Raw genomic sequence first — 27,961 nt, forward strand, 5'->3', positions numbered from 1 at the left:
GCTTACTTACGAAACTTGGAGCTGTGCACATAAGAGAAATTGGATGTGTCTAAATTGTACTACTGGTGTATAGCGATATGAAGGTTATGCAAGTTTACCATACAGGGGTTTACGCACTTCTTTGCAGTGCTGGGTGTATTGGTTCCCTCAACTGCTATCTTGTTCCATTCTTTGGAAGTAATGCATAAGGAGAAAAACTGTTAATTTCACAATTATAGATTATGTTCTACAACAATTATAAGTTATAGATATTGGCTAGATATCCAAGTAAAATAATAACTCTGGCTCTTTCACATAAGGGGAATAGAGTCACTTTCTTTGCCGTTTTTGAAGTTAACATTTAAGGATTTCCAGAACTGGTTCCTCCATATTTACTCCAGACATTTGAGATTGTTACTTTGAGAATAAACTGCTGTTGAAGATAGTACCGGTGACCTGGATGTAGCAAACGAGAATCCCCATTTTGTTTGCACTATACCACTGTTATATCAGAAATGCAATTGTAAATTCAGAAATAAATCCTTCTAAATTAAAAAAATAAAAACACCACGATATTTATTTTTTATTTTATTATCCCTAAAATTAAAAAATATGAAAAAACGCATAGGGCTTTGAAAAAGCACTTAAAAATACTCCCACACAAAACTAAGCAATTTTAATATCTCCACAAAACAAATTATATTACAGATAGAATTATTTATAACATTTATTGCAAATCCAACGAATTAAGATTACAGTTTGGCCATTTGTCTTTACCACGCCGCAAAATCAAATATTTAGTTTTTCCTTGAGTGGTTGGTACTTAAATTCAATTTCTAAATAAGATATATATATATATATATACACACACACACACATTTGTACAAAATAAGCGTAGCCCCCCTTTTCCTTTGAGGCACAAAAGTTGGTTGCACATAATTAAAATACCAACAAGGGTAGACAAAAAGTGAAAGAAAAAAAAAATCAAGTTTGTTTGGAAGGTGGATCGTCGTGTCTTTTTACAATGATTACATATGGCTACGCTGGCACTTGCATGATGCAACAGCACACTAAATGAAGAACATAGGAAAAATACTCATTTTCTGGAGTAAATCAGCCCAATTAACTTTAGTAGTCTTTACAATTTGCCCCAGTTTAATCTTTGCAAGTGCGGCGAAAAATCGATTTCACAAGACAGGTGCACAAAGACAATTCAACCAACCCTTCAGGGACAGCTTTCATACAAGAAAATCAATTATTTCATAAGAGTGAGACTTAAAAACAGTCTTGAATATCAACCCAATATACTGGACAATTGTCCATACAAGGGCAATGCTTCTAACAATTTTACCACAATGATGATCCAGGTGTGCTCAGGACAACACAAATATGACTGAAATAAGCAGAACTTGCTTAAAATTTGAATCAGGCTTGTCACTCTTTCTTTAAGTGCCAAGCCAATCAAGGTTGATCCATCTTCCAAGTGGGATAATCAATGTTGGCATGGGCATTATATAGAAACCTATAAATACTGTGCTTCATATAGGGTCAATTACAAGGTAACCTTTTAGACAATCATGATATTATAACCACAAGGAGTCCAGGCCTCGTGGGTGTTGGAAATACGACACAACCCAGAATATGTATATCAAGGGATAAAGTTCTTCTTACTGGGAGAGAGACATCTACTAACTTTGGTAAGGACTGTAGCAGTTCTAATGGGTACAGACATTTTGAAACAAAATTTAGACTTGAGTACAGGCATCGGACGTAAAGGGAACACTGGTACTCCATTTTCTTTTTTAGTAAGTGCAACTGGAAAAATAGAAAAGTATAATGAAAATGTTGGTTTCGTGAAATATATACATATCTATATAACCTTTATACTTCTTGTTCAAAGTTCTGCTTAGGCCTTGTGGCATTATCAGTCACCACAGCTATTAAGGAGGCTGCTCTCCTTCTCCTGCAGTAACTGAGTGTTTTGAGCTCTCAATCTGTCCAACTCTTTCTCCAGCTCTCGGATACGGGTATGGGACCGCTCATGGGACTTAATCTCTGGGTGAGGGTCCTCCTTATGAAACTGAAGGGGCCCTTTGGGTAAGGCATGAGTGCTGGGGTCTTCCTTTAAGAACTGCTGTGGATCTTCTTCAGAACGAGGTTCTCTATCTGGGTGGGGGTCCTCCCTGGAGCGCTGTAGGATGTCTTTCTCTGGTGGGTGATGCTGGGTCCCAGCCCCTGCATGCCAGTGAGCAGTGCCATGGTTAAGAGAGTCTTTATGAGGGTGTAGGTGAGAGCGCCGGACACCCTGCTTTCGCAGCCGATTATTCTCGTCCTCCATGCGAGAAAGGCACTTCTCTAGTTCCAGGTACTCGCGCACCAGCTGCTGCTTGCTCATGTTCTGCAGGCTCTCGGTGTGGTAGCGCTCGTAAGTTTCAGAGAAATCTTTGAGGAGGAAGCCCCCGCGGCGTAGGCCGGAGCCAGGGCCTCCCGTGCCATCGCTGCCCGGGCCCTCGACCTCCTCCTCGGGGGGCTCCTCATCACTACTCTCCGTGCCGCCTCCGCTCCGCAGATCGGGTTCGGCTTGGGCATGGTCGTCCATAAGAAATTGGGTGGTATTGTAAGGAGCCACTGGCTGGCCCTTGGCGAACATCTCTGCGCGGAGGCGAGCAGCCCGCTGGCTCTCACGTTCCTCCAGCTGTTGCTTCTCCTCCCATGAGAGCTTGAAATAGGGCTTCCAGCGGCGCTTCTTCTTTGAAGGCCGGCGCCGATGCTTCTTTTTCCGCCACTCTTCGCCATCACGAAGTGCAGCAGGCACGTTGACATCACACCCGCCGCTAGGAGGGTTCGCACCCTTACCCTCACATGCCCCGCTATTAGACAGCGCTGCGAGATCATTATGCCTCTCGTCGCCACTAGGCGGCTCTGATTGCTTCTCCAGCCCCCCGCCCACCTGCGGCATGCCCACACCCCGCCATGTTGAGATTGGCTCATAAGGCTCTGCCTGCACACCAACCCCTCTATTGCAGTCTCGCTCTTGCCTCGCATTCTGATCTCTATGGCAGTTCTCGTCTAGCTGCTGCGCTCTATGGCTTTCTCGCTGCTGTTCCTTCGGCTCTTCTCTATGGCAGTTCTCTTCCTGTGGCGCGTCTTCTCTATGGCAGTTTGCATCGGGACGCTCTTCTCTATAGCAATCCTGCAATTGCTGATCGCGGCAGCGCCACCCACCGTCCACCTCCATTTCAGACGCATGCGCATTCTCTCCCCCACCTGCACTCACAGGGGAAGTTTGGCAGTTGTCTGACAGCTCGTGTTCTTCCATGCCTTGGATAATGGAAGATGTTCTGCGGCGACAAATCCCGGCGACTGCTGATTCAGCAGCGTCTTGTGCTGGTAACTCTTCAAGTTCCTCCTTCAGTTTGCCACGCCTGCTGTAGTGGCTCCCAGGGCATTCTCGGTATCCTTGGGGACCACTCCTTGGGCTGCTCTGTCAGGTGAGCTATATACACAATCTTCCCCTTTCGTCGCAGTTTGATCTTCCTTCAATGTTACTAGTACAGCTGTCAAACTTATCCCCGCCCACTTCTCACCCTTCTTGCTGCTCCCACTATCCTACTTCTTCGCTTGCTGACTCCTAACTGCTGTCTACAGCACTTGGTAGCTCCTTATATAGCGGAATCTGTGTTCCCCCTGCGCAGGCGCTCGCTTATGTCCTTCTGGGAGCTGTAGTTCCATTACTCCCCGTTCGTCTCAATATGGCAAACCTTACGCACTACAAATCCCGATAGAGACACCTGGCGGTCTGTTAGTCAACCAATCAATGCGTAGAACGCGAAGGCCCGCCTGTGAGGAATCTCATTGGCTGTAACTTTTGTCAATCTTTGAAAGCACCGTCCCATTTTTTTCACCAAGGGAGGGGACAAGTCAATCAAGTGCCGATGGCCAATCATAGCAAAGCTTGATGCGTTACAAGGAGAGTACTCCATTTTATCTGTGTTTTAGAGGGTCGATGATGACTACGCGTCGAACGAGAGGAATGTGGAAGAAGCATCAGAAGCGAGAGAATTAAGACGCATGTTGTGGATTTCTTTTCAAAATAAACTAATTGTATTTAAGCTAGCACTCTTTGCTCTCTATGGTTGTCTTCTGATGGAAAATTCGTCTTTAGGAAAATAGTCCCTGCAATCGACTCCGCGCTAGTAAAGGGGGAGCTCGATTATCTCCAGGCACTTTTTAATTTGCACGAAAAAGCGGGACGCGTAAAGAGTCGACATCGGCGATGGGGTTGAGTGTACAAAAGTAGAAATGCTAGGCTAAAGGATACGTTTAATCTTCTCATACAACAGCCCCCCGTTTCGGCGAACATGGCGGATACTGAAACAAAACAAAACGAGCGCTGTCTTAAAGAAATAGTTGCCCAAAAATGAGAAGTTTGGAAATTGTATAAATACCGTTGTCTTTTCACATACTATTTTATGTTTTTGGAGCTGCACAAGTCTACACTGAAGTGTGGAGAGCTGGCTGAATTTATAATGATGGAACCAGGATACTAATCCCTGTTTTGGCACTTGCTCAAAAACTGTTATTGCGGGTCAACTGTATGCTCTCTTCGCCTTTTTAAATTGTACTTTCGTATTCAGTAAATGTGAAGGAAAACATTGTATTTATTGTGGCCTAGTACTATTTCTGCTACGGTCCCCTTTAATTCCACCTTGGTTTCTATAATCCGGTCACAATCAGGCTGTACATACACCATATTATTCATGCACACCAACTAATGTCCGAGAAGCTCTTTCTACCATCAAATGTTCTTTTTAAACACCCCATCCCATTGGAATTAGGTTAGAACTGCATCGTATATGTAAATTATTTTAAAGATTACGTTGCTCGTCGTTCTCGATTCCAGTTTTGACTAGGCTCTTTTTACTGATTTTGATCATGGATTGTGGGGAGTACCTTAATGTAGGCAACTGTTGGTGGTATAGCTATATAAATGCAATTACAATACAATAAGATTAGCCACCTGCGTATTGTGCTCAGAAAAGCAGATTGAGAACTCGGGAAGAGGCATGGGCTGAGAATCGTAGGTGTGGCATAACGGCCAGAGCCGCCTACGTTGGCGATCCAGGCTTGAGTCTCAGCGTCACTCAACATCCTGTGATTCTGGGCAAATCACGTAATCACTTCATGCCTAGGAACAGCGCCTGGAGACACCACAGGGATGATTAGCCGCACCGTACAAATCGGAGAACAGAATGGGAATTGTTTTACCCCATAACTGGGGTGAATAATTTATGCAGTCTGCTTTTGTTTCTGATAAGTGTATAGTTTTATTTGTACATAAGATCAATTGGGAAGGAGTAGTCACATTTCGAATAGTGCACCCTCAAATGTATGTGGAACACACATGTTGCATTTTATTTAAACAAGCACTGACTAAGCAAATAGTTTTGGGTTTTATATCCAGCTCCTTGATCAGGGACATCAGCTCTCAGCCTGTCAAAGTTGTGGGATCCAGTAACAGCGAAATGCTAGAATGGTTCATATTTTCTGTTAAAATGCATTGGTCTATCTGAAGTAGCGTTTAATAATCAAGTAGTAATTTTCAAAAATAAAAATGTGGGGAAATGATGCAGGGCAATGAATGCGGGCCACTTGAAGGTTATGAAAGATGAGTCAGTAGTATTAAAAGAATGTTGCACAGGGAAATTAAGTAGGCATGTAGGTGGTTGTACCGTGGCGTGTGATGCCATTTCACCACATCTTTTGGCTACTTCTCTAGCTGATAAGGAGCAGCTTAGATTTCAATCTAGCTAAACTATATGACAAGGCTGTGGATAATCGGTAATCATTTTGAGATGCAGAAAGATATATATATTTAATTGAAAGAAAAAGGATACTGTATTACCCGTATACACATAAACAGTCTCACACTCTGCCCTTCTGAACGTGGACAAGGGCTATCCAGGAACTAAAGGCCCAATATAGCAAATCGTGTGTAGGATTGTCTATGAAGAGTGGTCTTTCTTAGAGAAACTGAGGAAATTGTCTAATGGGATTTCATAATAATAATATTTTTCTGCTTGTGAGAACAGAACAGTATCAAGCCAGGAGGACAATCAGTCACCAGAGATTTGTTAAACTAAAGTGCCCACAGCCCCACGTTTACTGGAAGATACCCCTTGGAGACCATCACATTTGAATTAACATTTAATCTTGCATTTCAATATCCATTACAACTACAATGTTGAGAGATTCATAATCGGGGGCTGTTTAGTGTAGCTCATGGATGATGGAGCCAGGACACAACAAAAGGTGGAGGCTTGGTGCTGTGGGAAGTCAATCGCTATGGCCAGGTGCTACTTTTTGCAAAGGAAAGTGCTTGGACCGTTAGGGATGAGAGATGTGGAGCTCTCGTTGTTGGGCTAGCAAGCTTTCCAGAGAGGAAGATGGCTCCCTCAATGGGTATGGTGAGGCAAGTCTGACAGAGTAGCTCTAGGGGGCATTTGATAGGCCAAGCGCAGCCCATAAAGTAAATCATGCTTCCAGTCAGGAAATGCTCACATAACAGGTGTTGAAGCAACAACCATCAATTATTCCAGAGTGACTTGATGGGCAACAAGGATCAAACGCTGCCCTCTCACAAGTCAATCTAGTTTATGTCTTCCTGTCCCAGGGGACTTCTCTGATGCTTTGACACTGCAGAGAGATCACCTTTTGAAATGCTGAGTCCTCTTCCGAGGTACTTCTGTTTAGCATGTTTTCAGCAACAAAGGGAGAAGAGCAGCTTCAGAGAGATTGAAGTGTTGGTGTTTTCTGTGTATTTCCAGGGACCCCTCTAACTGCAGCTCTAATGTTCCCTAAGAACATCCTTGGTGCACACTAAGTAGGGGAGAAAGTCAATAGTTCTCTCCACCCAGTTTAAAGGAGGAACATCTCTTGACCTCTTTATGAAGGTCCTGCCAGTGGTATCATTTGTGTGTTTTTGAGTGTACTCCCCGTGTAAATTAAATTCAGTGGCCAAGGCTTGAGCATATACACTGATGGCCCCCCATCCAGCAGACACGGTCGCTGTGGATTCTGCTACAGAACGTCATGGAGCTGTGAACTGTTTACTGTTCATCTCTTTTTTTAAACTTAATTTTAGTAATTAGAAAAACCAAAAGAAGAAAGAAAGTCGTGGCAATCAAAATTTACACAGAGATGCAAAACCAGACAAACATAAAAAGAAAGCAAAGCCAATACATGAGATACACAGTGGATAATGGACATAAGAAGCATAGACAATTACAAATTCGTTTTTCAGCCTGGAGGGCAGAGTAAAGGCCAGAAGGCACATAGATTAAACTTGTTTTTTTTCTTTTTCCCCTTTCCCTTCCCCCTCCTCTCCTCCTTTCTCTTTGGACCTTTCTCAAAAGAAAGCCACTCCTCCAGCGGGGCCCAGATCTTACAGGCCAGCTCACGCCTCCTTCCCCTCCTCAAAAACACTGAAGACTCAAAATTATAAAGAGTGAGAATCCTGGCACTCCAATTGACAAAGGTGGGGGCTTTGGGACTCAGCCATTGTGAGGTAATGCACAACCGGATCAAAGACATGGCTATAAACAAGAAAGCAGAGACATATCTTGTTCTTTCTACTGGCACAGTGCCTTCACACCCCATTATCACCATCTCTGGAGAGATGGTGATCAGGATATTGAGCGTAGAATTTATAAAGCACTCAACATCATACAAAATAACCCCAACTTTGGACAAGAGTAAAACATGTGAATATCTTTAGCTGCTTGGAGCGGGTACCTGGCACAGCAGTCACCCTTGCGGACCCCATCTTGCAATTTTTGCCGATGTATAATATAGATCGAACATTGCCATATAGCTTTGAGTGCGTAGGCTACCAGAAACTAGCCAATTCCCCAATTTGTCCTCCCACTTAACATTCTGTAGAGCAAGATCGTCAGGGAGATCAGATAGAAGCTGTTGATACATTGTCGGGGCCTTCGTAATCGTTTTTGTGACTTCTGAATCCTTTGCTGGAACTGCTGCTGGCTGCCATTTATCTGTGTGTAAAATAAATGCCTGGACTTACCGCTCTTACGCCCTGGTGGGACTCGTGGTCTCAGGGTGCATTGCCCTGCCATCGCCGCTGCCTGAGTGCCTAATCGACCACAGCTGTTGCTGCGGGGGGAGGCGCTGCCATCGCGCTTAAAGTGCCGCCTTCCCCCACGCAGCGCAGGGCCCTCGTAATCGTTTTTGTGACTTCTGAATCCTTTGCTGGAACTGCTACTGGATGCCATTTAGCTGTGGGCAAAATACATGCCTGGACTTACCGCTCTTACGCCCTGTTGGGACTCGTGGTCCCAGGGTGCATCGCTCTGCCATTGCCGCTGCTGAGTGCCTAATGGACCACAGCTGCTGCTGCTGCTGGGGGAGGCGCTGCCATCGCGCTTAAAGCGCCGCCTTCCCCCACACAGCGCGGGCGGCGCCGGGAGAAGCCCGGGACAATGGCGGGCCGTTTGCGGACGACAGAGGCTGGGCTGGGCCAGTCCTCTGACATTTCACATACAGACTGGACTGGGAATCATGCATAGTTAAGTACGTCATTAACACTAACGTATAGTGAACATAGAGAGGTTAAGGGGTTTCCTGGGTTTATATACCATCTCTTTGCTACATTTGTATTATAGCCTATAATATGCAGAATATTGGCACTAGTGGGGTCTTATTTTTTTTTTTTAAAGATCTTGGGCAAAATACAACCCCCATACAACAGCCCCCCGTTTTGGCGAAAAACACCTACATAAAGAGCATACTACCCTCTCTGGGATTCCACCCAGTGACGAGCAAGCTACTGGGGAGCAGTGTTCAGGCGCCGCCAGACCCCTTTTAACAGGTTTAACATCCCAACTAGCAATTCAAATACCACCCCAACAAGCCCCTGCAATGTGTATTGACCCGAGTGCCAGGTTAGGGACACGGGGCCATATAGGCAAATTACAGAGAGTGGGTAATCGCCCCCCCCCCCGGTGCATTTCTTCATCTTCCCCCGGAGGCAAGTCCCTATTCTGTCATTTTAACTAATGTCCTCACAATTTTTGACTGCAAAGCATTGGTCTTCTCTTAAAAACAAAGCACTTCATTTTGGGAGAACAGGGCTTGGTGATCATCTGTTTAAAGAATTTAAGATGGTAAGAAGGGTTGCTTGGGTTGGATATTCGCCAAAGGGTATGGCAGGAGATTGTGTAGTCTAAGCTTTAGGCGCCCGGAGTTTGTGGGGCGTATTCTGCGACAGGCAGGCTCTTTTAGGATTAACTATGTATCCCTTATGGGGGTAATGCAGGCAGACATCAAATTAGTCAGGAAGGTCCTAAAAATGGACTGATATCATTGAATAATAGATATGAGGCCCTGAGCACACTAGACGCAAATGACTGACTGCCATCCAGAACCAATGGGCAACTTACTGAAACTAGTCCAGCACTATACCCTAGAGAATCCATGGATCTGGGACCAAATATTAGCATAGAAAAATCTATAGTTACGGTAAAGGATCCCCTATTAGGCAGTACCCTCATTAATAATATGGTAGCAGGCTTGGCGGTCGGCAACTACCCAAATATAGCCCCTAGCCCGCCCGATGCACATCCTGAAATAGGAAGAACAGCCTTAGAAAGGGGGTCAGATGATAGTGAACATCTGGAATGTCTAACTCCCAGTGTTGGCTCTAGCTTAACATCCCTGGTATCATGGAACAGTGCAGGGTTAAGAAGTAAGGTTACATCCCAAGATTGGCTGTCTTTTATAGATAGTAACAATCTTGTACTGTTCCAGGAAATATGGTTGATTGAAATGGAGTACAGACTGGGTTATTTAAACTTTTCTAACCCAGCAATCCCGAGTCAGCGGGGGAGACCAAAGGGGGGTCTAACAACCTGGGTAAGACACGATAGTAGTTATATAGTTAAACAATTGGACTCTAAATGTGATGATATTTTACTAATACAAATCCAGAGTCCAGAGTTTAAGGACCTTTATATCTTCAATTTTTATGCAAGAGGCATCTCCGGGGGTAAAGCATCGGGCACTATTGCCCAGCTCGAATCGCTTGTTGCTTTTTATAATGGAAAGGGAAATATCTTGGTCGGGGGAGATTTTAATTGTTGCTTCGAACCCCTCAATAGTAATGATGTAGACCTTACCATGGAAGAAGATATTACATGGAATATTTCGCAGTTGTCCTTAGCGCCCATTAAAAAGTGGATGGAAGCTGCACTTCAGCTTAAAACGATATGCATTGAACAGGGATTAAGGGCAGCGAATGGAAGAACAGCCTCAGATAATATGGGGGCTCTTACGTTCAACAATGGATTACGTAGGAGTCGCATAGATTATATCCTTATTAATAAGGATAATTGGTCCTCGGTTCAGGACATGATAGTGGTCGATAGAGTAGAAAGCGATCATGACCCGCTAGTCCTAACTTTTAAGCTGTCTGTATCTAATTTCCCTGAAGCTTGCATAGAGGGTGCAGATATTCTTCTCTCTAATGACACAAGGAGGATCAAATGGGCAAATTGCCTTTTGAAAGAGGATAACTTAGTGGCAATGAGGGATCTGACTTTAGAGGCAACAACCGACCTCCAGAAGTGCATCACACTGGGGGATGAGGTAGCTAACGTTATTCCAATCCACATAAAACTTTTTAATCAACTTAAGGACTATTTTATTAAGAAAGTATCCAATTCGCAGAAAAGGCCTGTTAATAAGGAGGATCAATGGTATGGTAAATCATGCAAGGTTGCGTATAAAGCCTTGGCGAAGGCATTAAAATTGAAGGATAGGGATGAAATTCAGAATGCCAGCGCTTCATATAAGAAAGCTCAATATGATGCTAAACGGGCTTGGGATGAGGAGTACTGGAGGGAGTTATATTGCGCCAGTAGAGAAAGGACTATGGGAACATTCTGGGATTTGTTTAAATGGGGAAGGGGGATTCGAAGGGGAGAGCCCTGTAATTATGTTCCTCCAGATCTCTGGGTTTTGCATTTTGAAACACAGTTTGCCCCCCTGGACTCGAATAGTGTGACGGAAACAGATCCTGTAATCATTCCAAATGGTATTACTCCCCTACACTTTAATAGAACCGAGGTCTATAGAATATTGAAACTCATCCCAAAGGGAAGAGCCCCTGGGCTGGACCAAGTATCAGATTATCTGTTTATGCACGATAAGGAGGTATGGGCACCGTATATTCAATTACTTGCCCATGGTATTGCCAATGGCTCACCCATACCCGATACCTGGAAAGGAGCTGAGATTATTCCAATATTTAAGAAGGGGGAGTGCTCTGATCCAGGAAATTATAGGCCGATAAGTTTAATAGATTGCATTCAGAAGGTGATAGCAAGGCTTGTTCTGCAGAGAATCCAAGGGTGGATTGAGGAAGAAACAATACTGTCACCTCTCCAGGCTGGGTTCCATAATCATACAAGCACAATTGATCAAGTTTTTAGATTTGTTTTAATATACTGGCGAGTGGTATTGTCAGGTGGAGGCACACTCTTTGCGGCATTTGTCGACTTTAAGGCGGCCTTTGACCTAGTGCCGCGAGCTAAGATGTGGTACAAAAGGGGTTGGTGATGGACGGAGCCTCTGAATCAATCAGACAACCACACCCAGTCAAGAGATCTGGGTTTAATCCATCACCGTTCTTTAGCCCACTCTGCCACCCCAGTTCAGACATGGCTATATGCAAATCAGTCTGACCCTGTGCCTCATGGGAACAGTGCAGCCCGAACTGCTTAGCCATGTCTTCCCTGGACCGGAAACAAGCTTCCGAGGACCGGTTTCTGGCATTCCAGCCTTCTTCAGCCCGGCTTACTTGAATCCAGTGGCAAAGTGCCTCATGGGAACAGCGAACCCCTTTTTGTACCGCTTTTGGCCGCCATAAGTGTGGCAGGGTATACTCAGACGTGAGTCCCTTGCTCACTTTGCCACTGGATTCAACTGGCGCTATCCCTAAGCAAGAGCAAGAAAGCCCCCGGCCCTGATGGGGTCCCAGTCGATTTATTTAAACATCTTCCTGACCTTTGGGTACCAATAATCACAAGAGTTTGTATGGCAACAACTAAACTTGGTCTGTTATACTCATGGTCATCCTCTACCATGGTACCAATTTTCAAGAAGGGGGATCGACAAGACCCTAAGTGTTATCGACCAATATCGCTTCTCGATTCTTTGGGCAAAGTAGTGGGCAGAGTCCTCCTCGAAAAACTACAACACTGGGTAGAAGATAAAAATATCCTCTCGGATCTACAGTTTGGGTTCAGGGAGGGTTTCGGAACCATCGAACAGGCCTTAAATCTAAGCCTGTTAACATCAAAATACACCCACGCCAAACCTGGTGCCATTTACATGGTTTATGTGGATCTGTCCTCCGCATTCGATTGTGTCTCGCACGCTAAGCTTTGGTCACTGCTGAGCGAAATGGGGGTAGACCCCCCTCTCTTGGATTACTTAAGAGAGCTCTACAGTGAAGCCACGGCGAAAGTGAGGTATGGGACAAGAGGTGAACTGACGAGGCCATTCAAAGTAGAGCGGGGAGTGAGGCAAGGCTGTGTCCTGGCCCCCTTCCTCTTCTCTCTGTATACCAACGGACTAGAAGAGACCATGCTGAGAGCGGGAAGGGACCTCCCCAGAGCAAAACATCGCCTGATCCCCGCGCTACTATACGCGGACGACGCAGTTATATTAGCGCGTACCCCCATCGAACTGCAGAAATCTTTATCTAAATATGCAGATTTCATGGGTGCTCTGGACTTGCACATCAACATCAAAAAAACTTTTGTCATGGTGGTCGGTGGACCAAGAAAAGCACCTAAGTCCATCTACTTGAAAGAACAAAAAGTAGAAAAGACCTCACAATATCCCTACTTAGGGGTTATGATCGATGATGCCCTAAACTGGAAAGCGGCGGTTGAGGCTAGGAGACATCTATTCAAACGAGCAATTATGGCGTAGATGAAATTCTCAAACAAACTTGGGAAAAGACCCCAAGTAGAACTGCTACAGATTTACGCTGCGAAATGCCAATCCATCGCATTATACGGTGCAGGGATCTGGGTACACATTCCCTCTGGCTCTATTCAAAAAGAGAAAAATATCTTCATAAGATTCCTTCTATCAACACCACCTCCACCTATGCCTCACACATAGAACTGGGAACCTCATATATTGAGGATTTAATTAAAATCCAACCTCTCCTACTTTGGAGGCGAGTCTGGCTGTCGGAAAAAAATAGTTTGACCAAAAGCATCTTACAGGACATTATGGAGCTGGACCACGCCCACAAAATAGCTTGGCTCTCCTATGTAAGACACTTCTTTTCCGACCTGGGTCTACAACAATACTATTATAAACCAGAACACCTAAAACACATATCCAAAAAAGAACTGAAACAGACCGCATTGAGCCATTTGGAATCTCTGAGACTGTCTTCGCTGATCTCGAAAAAATCTGCCATGCACGCAATTCTGATACAGCAGTCTCCAAAAATCCAGCTCTATTTGACATTAGAGATCACCGCATATGAAAAGATGCTCCTAACAAGGTTCAGAATGAACCTCTTTTTTAGATTAGTGACATTTCCGGAAAAAAATAACTGGAAAACTCAGATGGACCCGTGCCCATGCGATGATCTTTCTCAACAGTCCACCATGCATACAATATTGTTTTGCAAGTTCTTCCACACCCACCGAAAAATATGGCTTATCCCCTTACTAAAAAAATGGGGCTATAGACAATGTCGTCCAGCTATGTTGGCACTTCAATCTTTGGACTCTGAAACCACTGTGTACCATGTGTTGAATTTTCTAAAGTGCATTATAAGACACAGAAACAATCTGTAAACTAAAAGATTATTTTATATTTCACGTAAACTTTAGGTACTTTTTCTCCTTTTAAATGTATATTCAATTGCAATTTTTACTGTGAATGTTTGAATATTATCTTTTATGGTTTTGCAAACGCTAAAAAACCGAATAAAGATTATTATTATTATTATTATTATATAGCCATGTCTGAACTGGGGTGGCAGAGTGGGCTAAAGAACGGTGATGGATTAACCCCAGATCTCTTGACTGGGTGTGAGTGTCTGATTGATTCAGAAGCTCCGCTCATCACCAACCCCTTTTGTACCGCGAGCTAAGATGTGGAATGTTTTTGCAGGTCAGGGCATGCCACTGAACATATTGGCCTTCTTTATTAAACTACATGAGGACAATTTTGCCCAAGTACGCTGGAATCAACAAGAAAAGGTAACGGACAAGTTTTCGATTTCAAGGGGGGTACGCCAAGGATGCATACTAGCACCAACTCTCTTCTCTCTGTACATCAACAGGGTGATTCAGTATTTTGAGAACCATCCAACTGATGCCCCCAAGTTGGATGGCAAACTGATCCCACTGTTGATGTTTGCAGACGACACTCTGTTAATTTTTAAAACGCAGCAAGGCCTTCAGAAGGCCATTGAACGTTTTGAGGTATTCTGCAAGGACCATGGCCTTTTCATTAATGTAAGCAAGACCAAGTTCATGGTCCTACATAAGCACAAGTATGTAAGAGGGAGGCTGGTCATGAATGGTGCCCAATTAGAACAGACAAGTCTTTTCTTATTTGGGCATAACCCTTGGCTCGAAACTTTACTGGAAACCCCATACCAACCAGCTGGTTATTAAGCATGCCCAGTTAGCGGGTGCCCTACACAAGGAGTTTTTTCATTCCCAAACACATCCAATTGCCCCAGTGCTAAAAATCTATGTTGCAAAAGTGAGTGCGGCGGTACTCTATGGGGCAGAATTATGGGGGTATAGTAATCTTGCCCCATTGACTAGCGCCCACAATAAGTTCCTAAGGGGCATAGCGGGACTCCCAGTGTCTACTCCACTAGTCCCCCTTTTCTACGATTTAGGATGCCGACGACTGGAGGATTTAGCCCGATACAGACCAGTGGCCTACTGGAGGAGGTTGTGGGTTACACCAGAGCTCTCCCAGTATGCACAGGCATTCCTCGAAGTCAGAGACGCTGACAGGGGATATAAAATCCCGTGGATGAGGGAGGCATGGGCAATGTATAATGCCATGGGCTTGTGCTCTTTGTGGGATGATCCTATAGCAAATTCTTTCCCGCCCAAGAAAGTGCTCCGAGGGTTATATTGGAGCTTGGTCTTAGCAAGAAGATTCAGTAATTGTACGGGCCCTTCACTTACAGCTGACTGAGTAGCCAAATCTTCCTCCAGAGTGGAAATCCTCTCCTCGACGATTCTGGTAGAGACATCAGAGCATGTCATTGCCACTCTACGGATTGAATTTTGCATCCTCCGGCATGCACCCTGTTTTCGAGCACTCTCCTGACGAGTCTCTTCACGAATGGCCATGATAGTCTGATAGGTAACTGAGAGTGTCATCTCTCCAGGAGGCGACTGAGAAGGATCGATCACACTACCTCCCCCCGAGGCTATAGGATTGCCCTCAGGACCAAGCTGCGTGGAGAAGGAGTAATCCCAGATAGTGATCCCGGGTTCGTACTTGATAAAAAGGGCCCCTTGATCTCTAACAGCTTTTCGTACTGTACAGGGGCCTCGGGGTGAGACTTCTCCCTTAATGCTTCGTTGGTTCGCCAGTCGACAAACTCACTATCGTCATCTGTCCAATCCTTATCCGGCCCTTCATACTCTGATGAGCCAGTGTGTTCGGATAGTAAATTAAAATTGTCTCCTCCTTCTAGCTCTTTTATATTTCTGTTAAGATCAGACAGATCATTATGGCGAGCCTCTTGGGCCCCTGTACTTACAGTAACACCACTTTGGGGAGGCGTTTCATAAGTATTTTGCACAGGAATTGCCACGGTTTCATCAAGCAGAACTACAACTCCCAGAATTCCATTGTTCGCGGGGGGCAGTGTTGGCTGGAGTTCAGTATTTGCCTCTGCTCAATCTGAAGAAATTTTGCAATCATCCTTTCCACCCTCGCCCGGCAGCCCACCGCTGACACCAGCACCACCAGCACAGAGACCCGCCTCCCCAAACTCGCTCCTGAAAACAGATCCATCTCCACAGATGGAACCAGCACTAGCCATGACTGCAGCAGCGGGCACCAGGCCAACGGGAATCAGGGTAGCACCTACCGTCTCCGAGACAGAGGCATCGCGGTCTTAGGAGGCGCCGGCGGCCCTCGCTTGTTACTTCCAGGAACCAGCGGGGTCTTTACTTTGCCGGCTTGGAGTTTAAACATCGCGAGGAGGGTCTGCTTCGTTTTACCCGGTACTGCGGACACCATCTGACTGTTGTCCCCATCCCTAGCAGCTGTCATGCCTCCACGGGTGACTTGTGGCTCTTTCTCCATACTTGCAGATTTTCCCGGGCTGGCTGTTCGGACTGTGAGCGCTCGATTTTTCGCAGCCTAATTCCTCAAGGGCAATTTCGGAGCCATGGCGCTCTGCGAGAACCCAAGTAGACGGAACAGGCGGCGACGACCAGAGCAGTATGTGGAAGCTCCAACCCTGAGCCACAGTATTTTGCTGGTAAGACGAGTCTGTAAGAGCGGCAAACCCCACAGCATGGCAATCGTGTGTTTAAATTTAAATCCACAGAGGGAATTGCTCGTGCTTCCGCCCCAGGAACCTTAGCAGTCACAGATCGAGCAAGTTGCCCTGGAGAGAGAGCGCACCACCAGTTCACTCAGCCGAGTGACCGGCTGCCATTTGCCTGTACTGTTCATCTCCTCAATGCTAAAAGAAGGACATGTGCCCTGCGTAAGATCAGATAATCTGTCCTGCTGCTAATGACTGGATTTTTGTAATCACTAGGCTGTAGAGATGCTGACCAGAGCATCTAGAAACTTTCTGCACCAGTCATGCAGAACAAGGGCTACTACATAAGGTCCGTCTACAAGTGTAGTTCAGCTGAGTGGTGAATGATTAGCAAGGTCATCCCATGCCTGTGCTAATATTTGCTTTGTTTCTTCACCCTATAGGACTCCCAACTTATCTATTCACCATTTCCACAAGCCTACACCTTGCATGACATGAGCACAGATCCATCACTATATATAGGGTGAGACATGGAGAACCAGGCACAGTATTCCAGAGGAGCCCTTTACAACTAGAAACAGCACTCCACATGAGGACATACCAATGATGTAACACAACCTTCCTTTTTTGGTGCCCCCACCTACACTGCAACATCCTGTTTATTCTCTCTTCTGAGTTTCACAAATATTGCATTGATGCTTACTGATTTCTTGCACACTGTGCAGTAGGTGCTGTTACCTAAATCCGGAGCTCTTTTTCTCAACACTGCCATGTGCCAAGAAGGAGGCATTTTCCATCCTTCTTTAGGCTCTGAGCTTGTGCCAGAAAGCATCCATGCTGATCATCTTGTGATGTCTTACTAAACGTTTGCTATGGTGTAAAATCAGTTTGGCTTTAAAGGGAATGGGCGGGGGAAGGGGCAAAGAGAGGCAACGTCCTTAGTGAGATTTTGGGAACATTCAGCATTGCTACAAAAAATCGCCCCAGAAACATTGCTTAAACACTCTGGGCCAGATGTACGACGTTTTTTGCAAGCACAACAGGTTTGCGAACCCGTTTGCGCATGCAAAAACCAATAGTGGTATGTACCATTCCAAATTAGCGAGACGCAATTTATTTCCTACTTACTATTTTGGAATTGCGAGTCGCTGTTAGGAAGGTGTGTTCCCTTCCTAATAGCGAGCGCATCTCCATGTACAAATGTTTTGCAATCGCAATTGAGGTAGCAAAACACTCTCAAATTACCACCCTCTTCAAGAGGGTGGTAATGGGGTCGCAAAAGGGAAGGGGTCCCCAGAGGACCCCTTCCCCTTTGCAAATGCATGGGAAAATATTTTTTAAGGGCAGGCAGTGGTCCCAGGGATCACTACTTGCCCTTAAAAGAATGAAACAAAAAAGTTTCAGTGTTTTCTCTTTTAAATGCATCCCATTTTAATCTGATCAGTCTCCAAACGAGAAACTATTGCCCCACTAATGCTCCCATTGACAACTCTATTCAACACAACCAAAACTATGCCCAACCTAGTATAACTACACCCTATGTCTCCCTCCCGATCAACACTATTCATGATAGTCTATCCTCCATCTCTGGGTCAAAGAGACCAAGCGATCATCTCTCCGACAGTGACATTAATGACCTTCTTATATCCTATACCCTGGACTCTGACAATAGTAAGTCTCATTGCAGTGCAATTCAATCCATTGTAACCAACCCCCTCAGAAACCTACACTTAATAACAGAGCGGTTAACAGAGATAACCTCACAAACATCAATTTAGAACTGACTGCCTCAATCCCCTCGTTCAACAAGCTGAAATGTGGGCTTTAAAATTGTAGATCTGCCAGCAAACATGCTACTGATATCTTCAATCTCATTTTGGATGACAACTTACACATTCTGGTCCTCACAGAAACTTGGCTAAATAGCTCCTCATCTCCCATTCTCGACCTACTAGTTCCTCCCTCCCATGATCTAATTCGACTTGATAGGATTGAGAAAATTGGTGATGGGGTAGCCTGCATTTATCGTAACTCACTATTAGTCAAACAAGCAGACTCCATTGAACTGTCTTCGTGCGATGATCTTTGCATCAATATCTCAGACTCTAAGCGCATCACTTGTAAGTTACACATATTTTACCACCCCCCCAGGTGATAATTTGACTTGTATTGATGAGATTATGGAGATCATGGCATCCAACTGCAACTCCCTAGTTCCTCATATTTTCTTAGGCGATTTCAACCTCCATTGGAATAATTCTAGTGATCATATTGTAGGCTGTTTTAAAGAATTCCTATCAGAGCAGGAATTATCCCAATTCTGTGACAGCCCAATGCATAACAAGGGAGAGACTTTGGACCTCATCATTGCAAAACCTAACATCATCCTACTGGAATCCATCACTCCCTGCGATTGGTCTGATCATTACTGTATCCTCTTCTCCATCAATACTGAAGTAATGCATAAAAGGGGACAACCGTCAAAGTTAAAGCAATGGAAACGGAATCTACAAAATATCAATCCCATCTCCCTAGTAAACCAGTGCAACTCCGCTCTGACCCTCATGACTGACATAACTGATGTACATGAGCTTACAACCTTCTACAATGACAAGATGCTTGAAACTCTGGACTCCACAGCGCCATTACAGGAAAAAAAAATTCCACCAAGAGGTCCAAGCCTTGGTTCAATGAAGACCTGAATTTGGAGCGTAGACAGCTAAGAGCTGCTGAACATCTTTGGAAATCAGCTCCTAACACTCTCAACCTGGATCATCTTAGAAAATTAAGGAATTCATACAATAGGAAGATTCTTAAGGCAAAGGCAGACTTTTTCTGAACTCAGCTGAACCTAGCGAGCAACCGACCAAAAAAACTCTTTGAAATCATCAAGGAACAATCTTGTAATACAACTAACTACAGTGAGTTAAATGATCTGGCCACTCCTACATGTGACGTGCTTGCCAATTTCTTCGATGAAAAGACTAGAACTATTGAGCTAGAAATCCAATCAAAGCTGGCCACCCGCCAACCTATGGCACTAGATCCCAAATTGGACGGTTTATCTGAAGACCATTTTAATTATATTAACCCAAGGGAAGTTCCAAAAAACAATGCCTCCTGGCACACCTTCTCGCCAATCTCTCAACAAAATATCTACAGCACTCTACAAGCAATCAACCCTTCCAATCATTTCTCGGATCCCTTGCCACCTGCCCTTTTCAAGATTTTAAAAACCTCTATACTACCATTATGGTCATAAATTGTAAACGCCTCCCTGACTCAAGGTGTCATTCCGGACTGTCTTAAAATAGGACAGGTCACTCCTATACTAATGAAGGCTGACGCCTCTCCAGCTGATCCTAACAACTACCGTCCTATAACCAATATCCCCACCTTGGCTAAACTATTGGAGAAATGTGTTCAAATTCAATTATGCAATCACATTGAGATCTTCAACCTCTTAGACAGTCACCAATCAGGCCTCCGAAGTGGGCACAGCACAGAATCTGCACTCAAGCACATTATGGATGATATACTAATTATGCTTGAACGAAATGAATCATGCCTTTTGATACTACTTGATCTGTCTTCCGCCTTCGATACGGTCAAGCACGATAAGCTCCTAGCCCTATTGGAAAGAAGGATGGGCCGCTCGGGTATTGTGCTACAGTGGTTCTCCTCCTTCCTGAATAACAGATCTCAAAGATTCAAGATGAGGAACTCTCTCTCGCCACCATCCATGGTCACTCTTGGTATACCTCAGGGATCTGCCCTTTCACCCATTCTCTTCAATTTGTTAATGGAGCCCCTGGCGAATGCTCTGAATTCTGCGAACATTCTATATCACCTATATGCAGATGACACCCAGCTATACCTTAAAATCACCTCGCCAGATGACTTCGTTGATCTTAATACTACGCTTCTGAACACGCAAAGCTGGCTCACCAACAACCATCTCATACTAAACACCAAAAAAACGGAATTCATTCTCATCTCACCACCAAACTACACCCCAAAGATAGACCTCTGGTTAAAACACCTAACCTCCTTTGACTGGGTCCCCCTCATCATAGACTCGGCTAAATCCCTAGGTGTCACCATTGACAAACACTTGAATATGCAGTCGCACATCTCTACTGCCACCAAGGGAGCTAATCACAAAATGAGTATATTAAGAAAACTTAAACCCTTCCTCCCTCAGGCTGACTTAAAAGTTGCTGTACAAGCTCTTGTACTACCAAGACTAGACTACGGAAGTACCACCCTCGCTGGTCTCCCGAAATACAGGCTTGCACCGTTGAGAGCAGCTCTGAACGCTGCGGCTAGACTGGTATCAGGAACCAAAAGAAACGATCACATCTCACCAAGGTTGAAAGCACTGAACTGGTTGCCTTATGAAGCAAGAATACACCTTAAAGTGGCGTGCATGACGCACAAAGCAATTCACAACAATACACCCAGCTACTTGGGGTAAAGTTGGAAAAGTCAGGAGGCTGCAGACAACTACGAAGTGCGAGCACTCTACTTCTGAAACCCCAATCCTTCAGGAAGAAGAGAACAGGCTGTAGAGCTTTATCAGGGATTGCTCCAAAGATTTGGAACTCTCTACCACCCGAGTGCGTGGAATCACCTCATTTACTGTATTTAACAAGCATTTGCAATGCAATGGTCTCGGCATCATTAAAGGTAGAGCAATTGGCATTGCTCATGACATTTCTTTTTTTTCTTTAAATCATAAATAAATGGCATTGTCATTTACATTGCCAATACACACCACTCTGCACCTGCACTCACTGCTCTGCACACTCACTACTCTGCACACTCACTACTCTGCACTCACTACTCTGCACACTCACTACTCTGCACTCACTACTCTGCACTCACTACTCTGCACTCACTACTCTGCACTCACTACTCTGCACTCACTACTCTGCACTCTGCACTCACTACTCTGCACTCACTACTCTGCACTCACTACTTTGCACTCTGCACTCACTACTCTGCACTCACTACTCTGCACTCTGCACTCACTACTCTGCACTCTGCACTCACTACTCTGCACTCACTACTCTGCACTCACTACTCTGCACTCACTACTCTGCACTCTGCACTCACTACTCTGCACTCTGCACTCACTACTCTGCACTCACTACTCTGCACTCTGCACTCACTACTCTGCACTCACTACTCTGCACTCACTACTCTGCACTCACTACTCTGCACTCACTACTCTGAACTCACTACTCTGCACTCACTACTCTGCACTCGGCACTCACTACTCTGCACTCTGCACTCACTACTCTGCACTCTGCACTCACTACTCTGCACTCTGCACTCTGCACTCACTACTCTGCACTCTGCACTCACTACTCTGCACTCTGCACTCACTACTCTGCACTCACTACTCTGCACTCACTACTCTGCACTCACTACTCTGCACTCACTACTCTGCACTCACTACTCTGCACTCTGCACTCACTACTCTGCACTCTGCACTCACTACTCTGCACTCACTACTCTGCACTCTGCACTCACTACTCTGCACTCACTACTCTGCACTCACTACTCTGCACTCACTACTCTGAACTCACTACTCTGCACTCACTACTCTGCACTCGGCACTCACTACTCTGCACTCACTACTCTGCACTCTGCACTCACTACTCTGCACTCTGCACTCTGCACTCACTACTTTGCACTCTGCACTCACTACTCTGCACTCTGCACTCACTACTCTGCACTCTGCACTCACTACTCTGCACTCACTACTCTGCACTCACTACTCTGCACTCACTACTCTGCACTCACTACTCTGCACTCACTACTCTGCACTCACTAGTCTGCACTCACTAATCTGCACTCTGCACTCACTACTCTGCACTCTGCACTCACTACTCTGCACTCTGCACTCACTACTCTGCACTCTGCACTCACTACTCTGCACTCACTACTCTGCACTCACTACTCTGCACTCTGCACTCACTACTCTGCACTCACTACTCTGCACTCTGCACTCACTACTCTGCACTCTGCACTCACTACTCTGCACTCACTACTCTGCACTCACTACTCTGCACTCACTACTCTGCATTACCACTCTGCACTCACTACTCTGCACTCACTACTCTGCACTCACTACTCTGCACTCACTGCTCTACACTCACTGCTCTGCACTCACTGCTCTGCACTCACTGCTCTGCACTCACTGCTCTGTGGCACTAGAGGATTCCCCAAAATCGCCACTGACCCAAAGTAACATTACAGCCAGCGTCTCTACACGTGCATCTGCCACATCCCCAAATAAAAAAACCTCTACCAAATGATTAACTCTGGAACCGGCAGTAAAAAGGAAGCGGGGAGGAGGACCACAAAGGCCTTGTAGAGCCTTGTAGAGCAAAAGTGGCAAGGTCGAACAAAACCCGTGACAGTGTCTCACCCGAGGAGGGCAGTCCTATAATTAATGCCGATTTGGTTGATGGTGATACCAATTATGCAGCGGGAAATGGTATTAACTCGAACTGTGATTTAGAACAGTGGAAGACATTTGAGAGTATTTTAACTACCTTGCTATCTCCTATTACACAAAAACTAACCAAGATAGAGGAATGTTTGGACAATTACGAATCTCTGGTGAGGTCAAGGTTTGTTGTAAAAAGGGATAACATCTGCAATACACACACACTTGGATCGACAAGCTTTTATACCCAACGAGCTGCAAGCGAAACCTAACGTGGGGCGGGACTGAGAAAACGAAACCTATCGTGGGGCGGGACTTCCGTTTTGTGAAGCCCGCGCCCACGGAGTGCCTGGAGGAGCACCGAGGGAGAGCCCCGCGGTCGGAGGGCCTTTGACCGGTGAGCGGAGCGGAGGGGGGGGGGGGGGGGGAGAGAGAATGCCTGTATGTCTGCGTGTCCGGAGGGCCTTTGACCGGTGAGCGGAGCGGGGGGGGGGGGGGGAGAGAATGCCTGTATGTCTGCGTGTGTGTGTGCGCGACGGCGGAGGGGTGGGGGGCGGGGTGCGACGGCGGAGGGGAGGGGTGCGACAACGGAGGGGTGGGGGGGGATGCTCGGTGCACGTGTGTGTGTGTGTGTGTATGCATGCGACGCTGGGTTCGCTGTATGTGTGGGTGCGTGCGTGCATGAGCGCTCGTGTGTGTCTGTCGCTGTTTCTGCGCATGCGCGTGTGGTGTAGCTGCTTCCCAGGAGACAGCAGCTGAGCGCGTTCGCGAGCGCGTGGCCAGCGGAAATCGCCTCCAGAGAGGCAAAGCGCGCGACAGACCCTGTCTCCTGGGAAGCATCGTCCCTGACATAAGATCTCGGCGGAGACGCGCTTACGCGCGTCTTTTAGCCGAGACCTAAAAAGGAAGTAAAAAGTCTATTAATGAACAAATTCATGTCCTAAAACTAAGTATGGGACGGATTTGACTGTCTTTTTATCACATCCCCTGTTGCTCCACAATTGTTTGGTGATTAATGTTTTTCGTTGGATGTAGATCTGTGTGGCTGATAGCTCAATGTCTAATGTAATTTGCTCTGCAGATGCTTTTGCTCTATTATGACAAATTGACATTTTGTTTGTGTTGACTACCTCTTTCACTGTTTATTCTTCTATTGTAAAGCGCTCTGATATACCTCGTGGGTCACGTTCGTGCTATAAATAAATAAAGCATATAAATAAGGAAAACAGACTGCATTAAAAAACAAGTATTTGCAATGCAATAGGTCTCGCATTAGGAAAGTTTGAGCTATTGGTCTTGTAAATCAAAAATATTTTATTTATGTGTCGGTTTTGAAAATAGCGAAATTAATAGCTTTGTCATTTACAATGCCAATACTTTTAACTTTTGCAAATGGGACACTTATAGCATTTGTAAAGCAACATGTTTTGTATTTACGTGACTTAGATGTATTGATATTACAAATAACAATGGCTTTTAATTTTTTTTAATAATTAATACTTAAAATAAAAATTATTGTAATTTATAATGGCAATAGCTTAAACTTTAGTAAATAACTTTTGTGAAGATTATGTTCAGTGTATTTTATTGTGATGAAAATCCAAGAACAGAAGTGAAATATTAACATATTTTTGTGACATTTGTAATAAAGCTTGAAACATTGAGAGAACATATTTGAACCAGTTGTTGTTGAATAGTTGCACAGTTTGATGCTGTGGTGGCGCTGAGTGATGTTGTGGTGGCGACGAGTGATGCTGTGGCGTTCAGTGATGTTGTAGTAGCGCATAGTGATGTTGTGGTGCCCCTGAGTGATGCTGTGGTGCCACTGAGTGATGCTGTGGTGGTGCGATAGATAGATAGACAGAGGGCGATAGATAGCTAGAGGAGGGCGAAAGATAGATAGAGTGAGGGCGATAGATAGATAGATAAAAAGAGTGAGGGCGAAAGATAGATAGAATGATGGCGATAGAGTGAGGGCGATAGACCGATAGATAGAGTGAGGGGTGATAGATAGATAGATAGAATGAGGGCCACAGATAGACAGATAGAGTGAGGGCGCTAGATAGAGTGAGGGAGATAAACAGATAGATAGAGTGAGGGAGATAGACAAAAAGTGAGGGCGCTAGATAGATAGTGAGGGCGATAGATATATAGGTAGATAGATAGATAGAAAGATAGAGTGAGGGCGATAGAAATATAGAGTGAGGGCGATAGATAGATAGAGTGAGGGCGATAGATAGATAGAGTTAGGGCGATAGATAGATAAAGTGAGGGCGATAGAGTGAGGGCGATAGATAGAGTGAGGCAGATAGATAGAGGGCGATAGATAGATAGATAGAGGGCGATAGATAGATAGATAGAGGGCGATAACTAGATAGAGGGCGATAGATAGATAAAGTGAGGGCGATAGATAGAGTGAGGGCAATAGAGTGCGACAGATATGTAGATAGAGTGAGGGCGACAGATAGATTGAGGACGATATATAGATAGAGTGAGGGCGATAGATAGATGTGTGTGGTTGTCTGTGTGTGTGGTTGTGTGTGTGTAGTTTTGTGTTTGTGTGGTTGTGTTTGTATTTGTGGTTGTGTGTGTGGTCGTATGTGTGTGTGGTTGGGTGTGGTTGTGTGTGTTTGGTTGTATCTGGTTGTGTGTGTGGTTGGGTGTGATTGTGTGGTTGTGTGTGTGGTTGTGTGTGCGATTGTGACTGTGGTGTGGTTGTGTGTGTGTGGTTATATGTGTGTGCGTGCGTGGTTGTATGTATGTGTGTGTGCGGTTAGAGAAGGATGTATGTGGAAAAGAGTAGCAGATCAGCACAGCAGAAGAGAACAGGGAGGTAAAGAAGGAGGCGGGTGGAAGAGAGCAGCAGATCAGCACAGGAGAAGAGAACAGGGAGTTAGAGAAAGAGGTGGGTAGAAGAGAGCAGCAGATCAGCACAGGAGAAGAAAACAGGGAGTTAGAGAAGGAGGTAGTGGAAGGGAACAGCACATCAGCACGGGAGAAGTGAACAGGGAGTTGGAGAAGGGGGCCGGGTGGAAGAGAGTAGCAGGTTGGCATGGGAGAAAAGAACAGGGAGTTAAAGAAGGAGGCGGGTGGAAGAGAACAGCAGATAGGCACAGCAGAAGTGAAGAGAACAGGGAGCTAGAGAAGGAGGCGGTAGAAGAGATCAGCAGATCAGTATGGGAGAAGAGAAGAGAACAGGGACTTAGAGAAGGAGGTGGGTGGAAGAGAGCAGCAGATCAGCACAGGAGAAGAGAACAGGGAGTTAAAGAAGGAGGTGGGGTGGAAGAGAGCAGCAGATCAGCAGAGGAGAAGAGAACAGGGAGTTAAAGAAGGAGGTGGGTGTAAGAGAACAGCAGATCGGCACAAGAGACGAGAACAGGGAGTTAGAGAAAGAGGCGGGTGGAGGAGAACAGCAGATTAGCACAGGAGAAGAGAAAAGCGAGTTAAAGAAGAAGGCGGGTGGAAGAGAGCAGCAGATCAGCACAGCAAAAGAGAACAGGGAGTTAAAGAAGGAGGTGGGGTGGAAGAGAGCAGCAGATCAGCACAGGAGAAGAGAACAGGGAGTTAAAGAAGGAGGTGGGGTGGAAGAGAGCAGCAAATCAGCACAGGAGAAAAGAACAGAGAGTTAAAGAAGGAGGTGGGGATGGAAGAGAGCAGCAGATCAGCACAGGAGAAGAGAACAGGGAGTTAAAGAAGGAGGCGGGTGGAAGAGAACAGCAGATAGGCACAGGAGAAGACAAGAGAACAGGGAGCTAGAGAAGGAGGCGGTGGAAGAGATCAGCAGATCAGTACGGGAAAAGAGAAGACAACAGGGACTTAGAGAAGGAGGTGGGGTGGAAGAGAGCAGCAGATCAGCACAGGAGAAGAGAACAGGGAGTTAGAGAAAGAGGCGGGTGAAGGAGAACAGCAGATTAGCACAGGAGAAGAGAAAAGCGAGTTAAAGAAGGAGGCGGGTTGAAGAGAGCAGCAGATCAGCACAGCAAAAGAGAACAGGGAGTTAAAGAAGGTGGTGGGTGGAAGAGAGCAGCAGATCAGCACAGGAGAAGAGAAGAGAACAGGGAGTTAGAGAAGGAGGCAAGGTGGAAGAGAGCATCAGATCAGCAGAAGTTAACAGGGAGTTAAAGAAAGAGGTGGGTGGTAAAGAGCAGCAGATCAGCACAGGAGAAGAGAAGAGAACAGTAAGTTATAGAAGGAGGTGGAAGAGAGCAGCAGATTAGCACAGCAGAAGAGAAAAGGGAGTTAAAGAAGGAGGTAGGGTGGAAGAGAGCAGCAGAACAGCACAGGCGAAGAGAACAGGGAGGTAGAGAAGGAGGTGGGGTGGAAGAGAACAGCAGATCAGCACGAGAGAAGAGAACTGGTAGTTAAAGAAGGAGGTGGGTGGATGAGAGCAGCAGATCAGCACATGAGAAGAGAACAGGGAGTTAAAGAAGGAGGCGGGGTGGAAGAGAACAGCAGATCGGCACAGGAGAAGAGAACCAGGAGTCACAGAAGGAGGCGATGGATAAGAACAGCAGATCAGTACAGGAGAAGAAAACAGGGAGTTAGAGAAGGAGGCGGGGTGAAGGAGCACAGCAGATTGGCACAGGAGAAAAGAACCAGGAGTCACAGAAGGAGGTGGTGGAAAAGAACAGCAGGTCAGCACCGGAGAAGAGAAAAGGGAGTTATAGAAGGAGGCGGATGGAAGAGAGCAAAAAGATCATCACAGGAGAAGGCAACAAGGAGTTAGAGAATGAGGTGGGATGAAAGATAAGAGCAGATCAGCAGAGGAGAAGAGAACAGGGAGTTAAAGAAGGAAGCAGGTGGAAGAGAACAGAAGATCAGCACAGGAGAAGAGAACCGGAAGTTAAAGAAGGAGGAGGGGTGGAAGAGAGCAGCAGATCAGCACAGGAGAAGAGAAGAGAACAAGGAGTTAGAGAAGGAGGTGGGTGGAAGAGAGGAGC

The 27,961-nt window shown here is 45.6% G+C and overlaps 1 protein-coding gene across 1 annotated transcript; it reads right to left on the minus strand.

The window, feature by feature from the left end:
* Positions 1 to 554: 554 nt before the first annotated feature.
* LOC147716995 (uncharacterized) lies at positions 555 to 3,613 on the minus strand. Its single transcript, XM_086923867.1, has one exon. It carries the CDS (start codon positions 3,296 to 3,298, stop codon positions 1,904 to 1,906), a length of 1,395 nt encoding a protein of 464 aa, XP_086779993.1. The 5' UTR covers positions 3,299 to 3,613; the 3' UTR covers positions 555 to 1,903.
* Between the last annotated feature and the right edge of the window lie 24,348 nt (positions 3,614 to 27,961).

This window comes from Lissotriton vulgaris, chromosome 5 (assembly GCF_964263255.1).
Source record: "Lissotriton vulgaris chromosome 5, aLisVul1.2, whole genome shotgun sequence".
Lineage (NCBI taxonomy): Eukaryota > Metazoa > Chordata > Amphibia > Caudata > Salamandridae > Lissotriton > Lissotriton vulgaris.